The 13,189-nt window shown below is 33.0% G+C and overlaps 1 protein-coding gene across 4 annotated transcripts in view; it reads right to left on the reverse strand.

The window, feature by feature from the left end:
* LOC106470999 (neuropilin and tolloid-like protein 1) overlaps positions 1 to 13,189 on the reverse strand; it is a 169,922-nt gene that overhangs the window by 7,881 nt on the left and 148,852 nt on the right. For all 4 annotated transcript variants that reach the window (XM_022400480.1, XM_022400470.1, XM_022400477.1 and 1 more), the window contains 4 exons: positions 12,574 to 12,828; positions 11,636 to 11,659; positions 9,575 to 9,711; positions 6,312 to 6,543 (listed from right to left, as the gene is read on the reverse strand). In XM_022400480.1, the coding sequence (XP_022256188.1) occupies positions 6,312 to 6,543; positions 9,575 to 9,711; positions 11,636 to 11,659; positions 12,574 to 12,828 (648 nt within the window). The remainder of the gene's footprint in view (positions 1 to 6,311; positions 6,544 to 9,574; positions 9,712 to 11,635; positions 11,660 to 12,573; positions 12,829 to 13,189) is intronic.

A 13,189-nucleotide genomic window follows, 5' to 3' on the forward strand; every position in this document is an offset into this window, starting at 1 on the left:
CACATTTGATTTTCCCAAATAATAAAGCCATAATGCTAACATGGATATTTTCGTTCTGCAAATTGAAACTGAATAATCTTTATTTCAAGCTAAATTTAGTGAGCGAAGAAACTCGGTTAAGTAAAACGCTTTCGAAACAACAGAAGAGTTAGGGTTAAGCATTATTTCATATACCGAGTATTTTCTCTTAATTTTTCTATACATACAAACAAGTGATATCTAGCGTGAGCTTGAACAAGCTTAGATGTTATGAGTCATTTTTTTTCTTCCATTTTAACCTAAGTACAAGATCGAAAGCATTGTTAAAAGAAAAAAAATAACATCTAAAAAAAAAAAACTTGGTTGACAAACAAATTAAAAATAAATGCTAGAAATGAAACTGTTTGTTAATTACGTGAGGAAAGTTCGAGTTTATTTGGTAGATGAGACGATGTTCAGGGTTTTCTCGTTTTGATGACAAACACTATCATGTCAGTAACGCCATTTTGGTCGGAAGAATTAAGCTGCATAGAAACGGGAAGGTCAGTGGAACCTTCACATATAGATCCAAGGTGTACACAAAATCGATCACCGAGTCTACAGGCTGCTTCTCCGATATATAGCTTGCAACATCTAATACACTAGATGCAGTAAATGATGCATTCCGATATCTTCTAACATAAAATGTGGAACAAGAGTCAGTTATTGTAGTGTTGTTTGTGATGTACGTATAAGTATGATAAATGTTTCTATTGCACTGCGAGTACCATGAGCAAGTATTTGTTGTTTTGATGTAGTTTAGAGTGTACTAAGTGGTGTTTATGATTTTGGTTACCTCTATAAGAGATCAAAGGTGGTGTAATAAACATGTCAGTTGTTTTGAGGTCAGTCACGAGTAAATTGAATTTGTTTAGAACTAGATTAGTAACTTACTTGTTGAGGGGATAATATCTTAATATCAAGGAGGTTCTATCCATTATAGTTTTATAGTTGTGTTGACAATGCGAGTAACAGTGCAGGTATCCTCGTTGCTTCAAACATTCTGCCATCACGGTAACCATGGAATCAAGATCTGGGATTCCAGAGCACAAAAGTCTTAGTCTTGTGAACTATCATTTAGAAATGGTAAATGAGCGTAGCTGTCAGTGTCATGATAGTGTATTGTGGTTGTAAGTAAGTAGCATGATATGTGGATAGCGATGAAACATTTCTATTTAATCTATTTAATGGCTGGGTGAACATTTTGGGTAACTTGATGAATCGCTCTACTTGTAATCTGGTGCAGGCAACAACACCTAAAATGTTGTCAAAGATAGTATACAGGAGCTTTTCGGTGAAGATTAGCAAGATAAGAATCCATCTTCGTGCTCATAGAAACACTATTATGTTTTTTGATATAGTTGGCCTTACGGTAAACTAACGTAATCACCATAAAAGGACAGCAGTATTGATTTATCAACACTATTCCTAAAAGAGACTGTCACAACTACGATGGGTATATAAGATTTTTTCTATCAAATAGGTTGTTATTAATAGTGTCGGATCTTTAAAAGATAAATAAGTTGGCCAAGTGGGTCATGTTCAACAATGATATATTTTTCAACAAGTAAACGTTGTTAAAAAAGTAAACATTACCAACAAAGTGAGATGTAATATGTGTTGTTTAACTGGGTAGTGGATAGTGACGTCATGCAGCTAAATGGTTTTTGGGGCACAAGCCAGAAAACAAAGTACTTTTGTTATTAGTGGTGGATTAATAATAATTATACAAATAATGACAAGTGGGGTTCTTTTTACTTTTACTTTTATTATATTTCCGCTGTTACTTTGATTACTTTATTGGTTTCCAGGCATTTGGTATTATTAAAGCAGTGTATGGATAACATTTGGTATGTCTATTCTTATCCGTAGCTAATCAGCACGACGCCACTGGTTATGGACTACAAGTTTGGATCAGCTGGATAGTGGCTAAAAAGTTAAGTTCAGCTGAGTAGTGAGTAACAAGTTTGGATCTTTAAGTAAGCGTGTAAATATTACTTAAATACATTCATGAGTTACAATTCTGATATCTGAGCAAGAAATTCATGTCATATTTTTTATCGTGTTGTTGGCCATTACTGACAATGTTGGATTTTTGTGTTACCCAATAGTGATCAGGTACGGTCAGCATTGTAAACCTTTGAACATAAAAAACTTCATTGCTTAAACTCGCCACAGTTATCTATGTTAAATCTTTTAAAATATAAATACTGTTGATCAAATGAGCCATATATGACAATGTTGGATGCCTGGATATTGTTGATCAAAGGATCATTATTAACAGTACTCATTACCTGAATTGATAGATTAAATAGATCGTGACTGAATGTGCATTGATTAAATGAGGTGAGATATACATAATTAGATTAAAATAGGCTAAATGTTTCTATTATTGTTGACTCTAACAATTTTTGCCCGACGAACGATCTAATAAGGGAACAGAAAGCCCGCAAAAAAATAACTGATTTAATGTGAGAAAGGATATTTTTCAATATAATCATGTTATTTCTTTGCATTGTTTTCTGTTTTTCACATGTAACCAGATGCATTGACTAATATTTCAACAGGAACGGACTGGCCACACTAGTTCGAAGCTATGTTTCTTATAATGATATTTTTTTTTGTTATACGTTTGTTAGATGTTTAAGAGATAGTAAAAATCGATGTAAAAACAAGTTGTGTGCTAAGCAAACCGATTTTTACATGAACCCTCCTCACAACAGATAATTTTTCTAGGGTTTTGCATAGCACAGTTGTGGTACATAAGGATCAACTTAGCACTCAGTTACACGATCATCGCAAGAAAGATCGGTTCACGGACATAATATAGGAAAGTCATGAGTAGCGATTTGTTGCAGATAAATTGAAAGAAATAATGCAGGGTGTTTAAACCAAAACGCCTTATTTATTGAAAGAAACTGAAAGACACAAGTGATCATCAAAGTAGGAGAACTGCTACAGATAAAGGAAATAAAAGATGGAGATGTAAATGAGAAAAGTTAATGCAGCCGCACGATCAACAGGTAGAAAAATAGTAAAACAAAAACGGAAATTTAATGGCGAGACTTGGCTCTCTCAGAAAAAAACGAACTGTTTTTTTTAGATATTAGAGCGAATCCAATTTGAACGGCCAAAATTGCATTCATAATACATATTCTCTTTATAGCGGACGAGATATTTCCACATCAAGGTCAGGGATGACTGAACGCAACAGTAGATCAGTTTCTGGACCGTCAAGCTACAAAAACTGACACCTCAGACTGAATTTAACACATGATTTAAGCCGGATTTAGTATGATGCAAATCAGAAATTTAAAAACAGCAACAACAACAACAACTTGTAGATAAGAAATATATATATATATATACAGTATAGGAAGTAAGGTATATAGAATTTACATGTTACACGGTTAGAAATACTTTCTTTTTTAACTTTTTGCTTCAGTGAAAGCAATAAATATTCCGTTTTTGTCATGTTATATTTATCATATGCGTTGGTTTATCGAATTCAAAGGCTTTGCAGGCGCCAGTATCTTTATAGACAGTTACGTAAAACCAAAAATTGTGAACTAAATTATTCTGTTACAACGTTAAACCGGGGAAAAAAATTGTTGCAGATTGTGTTTCTGCATCTGTTTTTTTTTTAATCTGTAGACGCAAGATGTATATATTTTATATTTCAGTCCAATAAGTTTAAAGGATAATAATTAATTGTATCCTTATTTAATTTTTTGTAAACTAGCCTAATAGAGTTGAAATTTTGTTATCAATAGTTTAACTAAATGTATCATAATAACAGAGCAGGAAGAATAATTCGTCTTGTCAAATTGTGTTCTAAAGTAACTGAACCAGCCTGTATGGACTTTGACAAAAAATAGACAGTTATTTAAAGATCTGGATACAACTGTGATAACCAATAGTGTAACAAACATTCGTATATACGTTTGGCTTGTTTTAATATATTATTTTAAAACAAGTGTACTGTGTAATGTTTGTTTATTGTTGAAATTTATCGCCAACAAGTCACAGACACTTATACTATAAAGAATCCTGCCCATACAAAAAAACAGAAACATTTGAAATTTCAACTGCTCTGGTTACGTAATTAATTACAAAAAGCAAGAAATACCTAATTTTAACGTCAAAATCTTCTCCACAACTGATCATGAACTTTAATTTAATTCGTAAAAAACAAGTTGATACGAAGTTTTATTTCATACGTCACTTCCTGTTGTATCTTATGTGTTGAGATATCAAGAAAAGCTGTGGAATTCAATATCTAACGTCACTACCTGTTATATCTTAATGTTTTAAAATCTCAATAAACAGGCTATATAACATGTCTAACATGTAATGCACTCTGAAACGTCTTTCTAAATAAAAGATTGAAATTACTATTCTGATTTCTATTTTTTTGCGGTGATGGAACTAAACATCTCAATCAACTCTGTATTTCAAAAAACTCATATGATCAACGAAATTACATTTCAATATGCATACGAATTTTGAAACCATAGCTTAGGTATTTATTTTTAAAACAATTCCAAAGCATGTCCAATCAAAGCAAAATAATGATCATTCTTTTGAAAAATCAATGAATTCGACAAACAACAGAACAAGTTTAAGAGTTATGAACAAAACCATTCATGCTGTTCTCGGTTAGTAAATCGTTATAAAAAAACAGCAAAGAAGAAAATGGAATAATTCATCACTAATTCCTTTTACCGGCATTTCAACCCTAACATTGCTAAAAAGGGTATAAATTGAAAGAAGACGTTGACATTTAATTTAGTACATCTCACACAGTATATATTCTGTCAACTAATCATGCAACTACACAAAGCTGCAGGAAGGTTTGTTTGCTATGTTATTAAGCTATCGGCTTTGTGCCCACCTCAATATTGAAACCCGAACTTTAATCCTCAACTCTAAAGTTGAGCCACAGATGGGGGGAGGAGGGGAGTTCACCAGGAATGAAATAATTAACTTGGAAAAGAAAAAAAAGCATAAACAAAAATCTGATGTGGTATCTCTACTTCACCAAAATGATTGTCCCCCATGCTGGTAGATAATAAAAGCCAACTCTTCATCTTTTACTTAAGCAAATAGATTTGGTACAATATTTCTCATGTGGAGACTATTCAGACAAATGTGCCTTCTGGTGTACTGGAGCAAGTCATACATATAACAGAGTGTGTATAATTGATTTTGTATTTGTGGTAAAGCTAATAAAGCTATTTATTGCCGTCCCTAATTTTGAACTACTTACCAAAGGGAAGACAGCCAGTCAGCACGACCTACTACCAACCATCCATGCTAAGAGAGTGACTGCCACTTTTATAATGCATCCACAAATTACAGTTCATTGAATATTTTGTGATATTGCACGTATTTCGAACCCGGCTCACCAGGTCCAAAATCCAGAGCCCTATTTAAAGGTTAAACTGAGCCCGAAAATTTATAAAACAAAAGACTTATTCTAGCGAAAACTAATTAATACAATTGTTTATATCTGGAAACACGTGGTTCATATGCTACATAATTCACTGATAAACCGATTCATTGTTTGCGAGTTTTTAACTAGTCTTATAGAAAGGACCTGTAATAGAGTTTATATGAAGTAATACCTGTTAAGTTAAGCATATTCGGAAATCATTTCAGCGCTAATTTCTATTCACAAAAATCTAGTCACCACTAATAATTATAAATATGATGTTGCTGTTTTAACGCATTTTTGTTTGTTTAGCGCAAAGCTGCACAATGGGCTGTCTTCTGCGCTCTGTACATCACGGAGAATCAGACCCCGGATTTTGGCATTGGATCAAATTTTCGAGTACATTTTTTTATTTTTTATAATGTGCAAAGCTACACAATGGGCTGCCCGTATTCTGTCTATCACGTGGAATCGAACACGAAATTTAGCGTGCAAGCCCGAAAACTTAACGCTAATCCACTAACCAATAAAAATACGTGGGAGGCTCTAGCAACTAATTGAAGTGTACAAATAATGCAACTCTCGAGTAACCGTAACAATGAGCAAGTATCAACAGAGATCTAGCCTTCTGTAGCAGAGTTTTAAAACGTTTAGAACTTGTGCCTCCAAATATAAACTATCATACGTTTCGAAACGACATTTTTCACGTAGTCAGTCTGGGTACGAACTGGTTTTTATCACATATGATGGAATTAAATTTGTCATCAAAGAAGTATGACGTTTCGAATATATACTAAAACCCGCCAAACCACAAACTAAATACACATTCAAAAATCTCGTGGCTTAAACAAATGCATGCCTGATTCTCTGAAGCCAGTATACAGGATTCTGAAAATGCCATCCAAAGCTTGTGACTGGGCAAAGTATCGGACGTGCAGAATATTCTTTTCCGACCGCTGAGGTTCTGTCGCTGTTCCACAAAATCTGTCAAGCCTGTCATCTACGCTGAGGCTATCGCCATAAATATCGATGTAGTTAAGGTCACAGTTGTTGGGATGAGCGAGCTGATATTTCTGGAAGGTCAGATACATCTACAAGAAAAGAAATAAAAGAAGGTGAAATTGTTTTTCCAGACGGACAGGTTGTTATAGAGATAAATGTACCTGTATCACAACTGAAGCTCTGTTTTATCAAAATAAAATAGTATCATATCAACTTTTACTATTCAACAGTAGTTCAGCATCTGTGACCGGAAGGATCTTCTAAAGAAGACTTACAATAAGATAAAACTAGCAGCTGTCACTGAACGGATCATTGAAAGAAGACTTGCAATAAGATAAAACTACCAGCTATCACCGAACGGATCATTCAAAGAAGACTTACAATAAGATAAAACTAGCAGCTGTCACCGAACGGATCATTCAAAGAAGACTTACAATAAGATAAAACTAGCAGCTGTCACCGAACGGATCATTCAAAGAAGACTTACAATAAGATAAAACTAGCAGCTGTCACCGAATGGACTTACTGAAGAAGACTTGTAATAAGGCAATTATGATTTCAATAAACACTTGAATCTAATGACAGGAACAATACAGCGAATTAGAGTTTATAAATTTTCGAGTATGTTCTACGTAGTTTAGGCACTTTATTCAAGTATTTTGTACGTGGCAAGTGAATTCACTTGTACTCAAACCACCAATTACATTACAATAATATTTAAAAAATCTTAGGAGTAATTCTTGTTCACGAAGGTTGTTTACTTTTTTCTTTTAAGCTCCCAGGATTAAATAATACCATAACACGGTAAGGATTTGGGGAATATTCGTCCACACTGTAGCAGGTAAGGGTAAACAATAATGCTAAACGGTTGGGGATATTCGTTTACATTCAGGTAGTTTGCAGTAAGCAGTATAGTAATACAGAAAGGGTTGGAGCTACTTGTTTAAGTTACGGCAGGCTGAAGTAAATAGTATCGTAATACGGTAATGGTTGGGGTTATAAATCTACACTGCGGTAGGTTGAACTAAACTGTAGATAAGTCTAAGGATGTTCGTCTACACTGTACAATATTGGAATAAACAGTATCACAACAATATGTTGGTTGTGGTTGTAGATCTACAAAGCGATAGGTTGTAGTAAACAAGAGACAAGTGTAGGGATACTCTTCCACGTTGTGGCATATTGGACTAAACTATCACAATACGATAAGAGTTACAATGAGGCAAATTAAAATAAATTATATCATAATACGGTATGGATTGGGTTTATGGGTCTACACTATAGCATATTGGAATAAACTATATCGTAGTACAGAAACTATTGGAACAGCTTTTTCATATTATAACCAACACTTGTAAAATAACTAAATTTTAATCTTACAAATTTACTGCCAAGAAGTCATTAGTTATTTCTATAAGTTGACCGATCGAATCAAGTGTGACATGTCTTTATATTGCCTAATTAATCAGTATTTTCTTTGAATCAATAATAAAGAATCTCTTTGCATCACCTAGTTTAACGAACCTTTTTAACTCAATAAGAATGCTGCTCTTTATGTCACCGAGTTTAGTAAACTTTTTAACCAATATGAAATCAGCGCTTTATGTCACCGAGTTTAGTAAACTTTTTAACTCAATAAGAATACTGCTCTTTATGTAACCGAGTTTAGTAAATATTTCTTTGAATAACTTGTTACATTACCGGTTTAATAAATTTATCTTTGAGACAATAAGGAATTAGCCCTCTATATTAACCAGCTTAATAAACTTCTCTTTGAACCAATAAGAAAGCAACTCTATATATTACCTATTTAAGTAAACGTTTTTTGAACCAATAAGAAACAGCTTTCTAGACTGTGTTTTAGTGTATGAAGGTTTTAAAATATGAGTTGTGTTTACTACATATCCAAAACAGAAAAGATATCTGGACGAATTTCTATCATTATAATGATATGTTTGAGAAAAACAAACAAAAATCGGAATTCAGAACTATTATTTAAGAAAAAATTAAATTAACAGTTACAACATGTGTTTAGCTAATTAAACTGTTTACCAATACCGTCAACGCTAATCAAAATAACGTACATTAGGTTACTCACTTACCACTAAAAATAATCACATCATCGTAGGTCAAGTGTTTAGTTGTTATCAAGGTATGTTGTTATGATTAGTGTTAAGTGTTTACCTATTGCATTATCACTAATCAAAACAACATACATTAAGTGTTTAAATATATTATTAACACTAATCACAACAATGGACGTGAAGTTGCTTACCTATTATTAACCTAATGAATTTTCAAATATACATTTCTCCTTTTCCACACTAATTTACTACTTAATATACAATTGAATGTATCGGATATACAATGATAAGAATCCTTTATATTAATTAAGTTTGATACACTTCAGTGACCAAACCTCAGTCTAAAGAAACGCTTAGTTTTCAGTTTGGATACACTTCAATGACCCAGGTAAAATGTAAAGAGACGCTTACATCCTAGTTTGGACACACCTATGTGAGAAAGGTTTCAACTCGAATACATCTGAATGATTCAGATACAATGTAAAGAAACGCTTATCTCCCAGTTTGAATACACCTCAATGACCAAAACTCAGTCTATAGAAACGCTTATCTTCCAGTTTAGATACACCTCAATGACCGAAGCTCAGTCTAAAGAAACGCTTAGTTTTCAGTTTGGATACATCTCAGTGACCGAAGCTCAGTTTAAAGAAACGCTTAGTTTTCAGTTTGGATACATCTCAGTGACCGAAGCTCAGTTTAAAGAAACGCTTAGTTTTCAGTTTGGATACATCTCAGTGACCGAAGCTCAGTTTAAAGAAACGCTTAGTTTCTAGTTTGGGTACATTTAAGTGACTCATGTACATTGTAAATAAACCTTTACCTTCCTGTATGAATACACTTTATTGACCCAGGTATAATGTACAGAAACACTAACCTTGCAGTTTGGATACTCTTCAACGACCCAGATAATAGGTAATGAGACGCTTACCTTCCATTTTGGATACTCTTCAACGACCCAGATAATAGGTAATGAGACGCTTACCTTCCATTTTGGATACTCTTCAACGACCCAGATAATAGGTAATGAAACGCTTACCTTCCATTTTGGATATACTTCAATAATCCACGTACAGTCTAAAGAAACATTCCAATTTAGAGAATAGTTGAACATTTTCGGAGTTATGTCTTGATTGCTGATGAACCCATCTGATCCATTCTTGTAGAAAATGCACTCTGTGAGAAAAACAAACAAATAGAATTTAATAAGACACCCTTGAAAATTTTAAAACAAATATTTTATTTGAGGATCTTTCTATATCCAAGTGGCATATTTGTTAATTCATCTAATTATTCCCGTCTGTTCAAAACTATACATTGTTTTCGTCTCCAGCTTTGAACTAGCTGCTTTTTCTTATTTTGTTTCATGAAACAACATTCCTATAAACTCTAACTATATTAAAATTTATCATAACAATTGCTTGAAGACAATCATTTATTATTATTATTGGACATATTTTATTTTGACAGATTTCGTAGGATTCCAGTATATTCACTACATATTTGCTTTCAAGGCGAAGATTTATAAATAGAATCGATTGAGGCTTTTCGTACAAAGTGTATGACTTACTAACAACAAACAAAGAAATATCTGACGTCAAGAGGAAAACAGAAGATTTAATACTACAAGCTTATCCTATAAAAAACGACAACAATTTACCACTCACCTTAGAGTGCAGTAAAGTAATTAGTGAATAAATTTCAGTTTTTCTATTAGTACTTACTCATGAAAAAAAGTATCTATCTGTTGTGAAGATATAAGGACGCATTTGAACTTGTCACTTGAGTACAGCGAATCCAATCCTTTGAAATATAATTGAAATCTTATATTTTCCGCTCGAGGGCAAGTTAAGAGATAGATAACGTTGACAAAAGTTCAAAAAAAAAAGAAACTATAAAATTTCAGTTTGCCAAAAGGTATCTGTACCTGGTCAATGTAAGAGAATTAAACGCTGTTTCTTCGTACGTTCTAGCTCTGTATATTAGGGAATCTTTTCAACAGATTCTCTTGATGCCATTCACAAAACGTGATATACTTTATTTACTGAGAACATATGAATGAAACTGATGTTTTCTTCTTAGGTTTACTGTTAGGCTTAGCTTTAGTGCTCGTAATGCGAACGTGATTATAGCTCTGATCGGAGTAAACTCTCTGTTGAGAATTTTCTATACACATTCTTGTTTTTTCAGTACAATTGACACTTTAAATACATGAGGTAAACATGTCATGTGAAGATGTTATTTTATTGTATCGTTTTTCAAAGTGATGAGTTTATAATTAGATACAACAATTGACTGAGTGAAGCTGTACAAGCCTATACAACATTTGACTTTGTGAAGCTTTACAAACTACATACAACACTTAATTATGTGAAGTATTACAAACCAGATATAACACTTGACTGTGTGAAGCATTACAAACGTGATACAACACTTGACTATGTGAAGCATTGTAAACCAGATACAACACTTCACTATGCGAGACATTACAAACTATATAGAACACTTGATTGTGTGAAGCATTACAAAGTAGATACATTAGTTAGCTATGTGATGCGTTACGAGCCATACTTAACACTTAATTGTTAAACATAACAAGCTAGGTACAACACTTAACTATGTGGAGCATAACACACCAGCTAGAACACTTGATTTTGTGAAGCATTACAAACTATGTACAACACTTAATTATGTAAAGCATTACAAATTAAATACATCATTTGGCTGTGCGAAGCTTTATAAACTGGATAAATAATTTTTGGATCCTGCATAATATGTAAGGACATACTAAATCGCTACTGAGACTATAAAGATAAATTAAATCTCTTATTTTTTTCTTTTGTTTAGAATGATATTATTGTTTCTGTAATTAGTTTTAACTAAGTTATGTTTTCAGTCTTTTCTCTTATTCTTTTGTGAGATATAGCAGTATATTTATTTATTGGTAGAAAACACATGGTTATTGTAAAGTGTTAGTGGACATGAAAACAATATTACATTAGGGGCACTGAATAAGATTATATGAGAAATCATAAACAGATGTATGAGTTTTGCAACAATGTTGTTAAGAAGTTAAACACATTTCTGAAGTGTAACTTACCTTCCACAGGAGGTCGGTGAAAATCTGTAAAAAAAACCATTTGGAAAGTTATTGAAATAATTAAGTATCTTTAGATCTGTCAAAACTACGATGTGTGAATTACATTTCAAAATGTTATAAATATTGATTGAATATGAAATGTATTGAAACGAGCCACATTACTCTTTAAATTATTTAATAACATTTTTTTTAATCCTAATCCTAATCCATCACATCGCCGCAAAGATAGTTAACTCAGATGGATGGCTTTTTGTTGTAGAATTGAGATACTGTATTCTTAGCAATCCCTTTACGTGTTTCCAAAAAGAAATGTATATGAAATCATTTAAAGCATCTCTTAAACTGAAAATCGCTGATGATAAAATGTTTTTGAAATGTTAGGTCACATATTTTAACGTCAAATTTAGCGATGTGTAATATTTTTTTTTTGAGTTAGGGTTGTAACAAAACCTTATAATGATAGATCATTAAAAAATTTGGTAAAACCAAATGTTTTGGTTCATGCAATACATCAGAACTTTGCATTAGATTGCAAATTCAGGTTTATGTTATAAAGATCTCTGAAAGGCATGGCGCCAATAGTACGAACCGAGTCTTATCCAACGTAGGTGGAATTAAAGGGGTTTAGAGTTAATTTCCTAACTGACCAATAAAATTAAGTATGTCATAATTACTTGTTTTGTAGGGAAAAAAAACCCATTAAACCATACTACAGAAAACAAGAACACTCTTCTACTAAGATTTTCTCCTGTTTAGATCCATAGAGCGGAGGTATGTTTTAAAATACAATTTCAGCCAATCGGCATTCTCCTTAGTTAGACTAGTTAAGTCTACTGTCTAGATCCATAGGGCGGAGGTATATTTTAGAAAAACAATTTCAGCCAATCGGCATTCTCCTTAGTTAGACTAGGTAGTATAACACTAGCATCGTGACTTACTTTCTATCGAGATAAACTGGTATACAGCTCTAAAACCACTGTATTCTATACTATCATCAGATGAGAACTTCAACCAAAGATGACTATCAGAAGAGCGAGTGAGTGGTGGAAAGGTGGCGCCGCAGTAGCGTCCAAGCTGATCGGAATATCCATAGGGACCGTCTCGGATTATTAAATAGTCGTAGTCACAGTTGCTGGCCTCTTCTAGATGGAAGCTGTCTCGAAAGTCTAGTTCTATGTAATATCCATAAGGAGCTAGTTAAAAATATTGAAGAAAATCAGAAATTAATACTCTCTGGGGGGGGGGGGAGGGAGTAGATTTTATCTATTGGTCAATATTACTGCTTATAAAATGTCTTGGAAATCACATAAAGTGAAAAAAAAAGCCGATAAATCAGAATTTAGAAACTTGATAACTCGAAAATTTTATAAAGATTGGTCTTCTTTCTACGGGTAAAAATATATTCCTGAAGAAAGAAGGTCGAAGGTTCACGAATTACCACGTTAGGCATTATTAAGAAATATCATTTTAAGTAATTATTTCATACCACATACTACTGAACATAAAATGTGTCGTAACTTCAGGCTAAAAGCACGAGAAAGATCTCAGTAGGAC

The sequence above is a fragment of the Limulus polyphemus genome, unplaced genomic scaffold, assembly GCF_000517525.1.
Source record: "Limulus polyphemus unplaced genomic scaffold, Limulus_polyphemus-2.1.2 Scaffold109, whole genome shotgun sequence".
Lineage (NCBI taxonomy): Eukaryota > Metazoa > Arthropoda > Merostomata > Xiphosura > Limulidae > Limulus > Limulus polyphemus.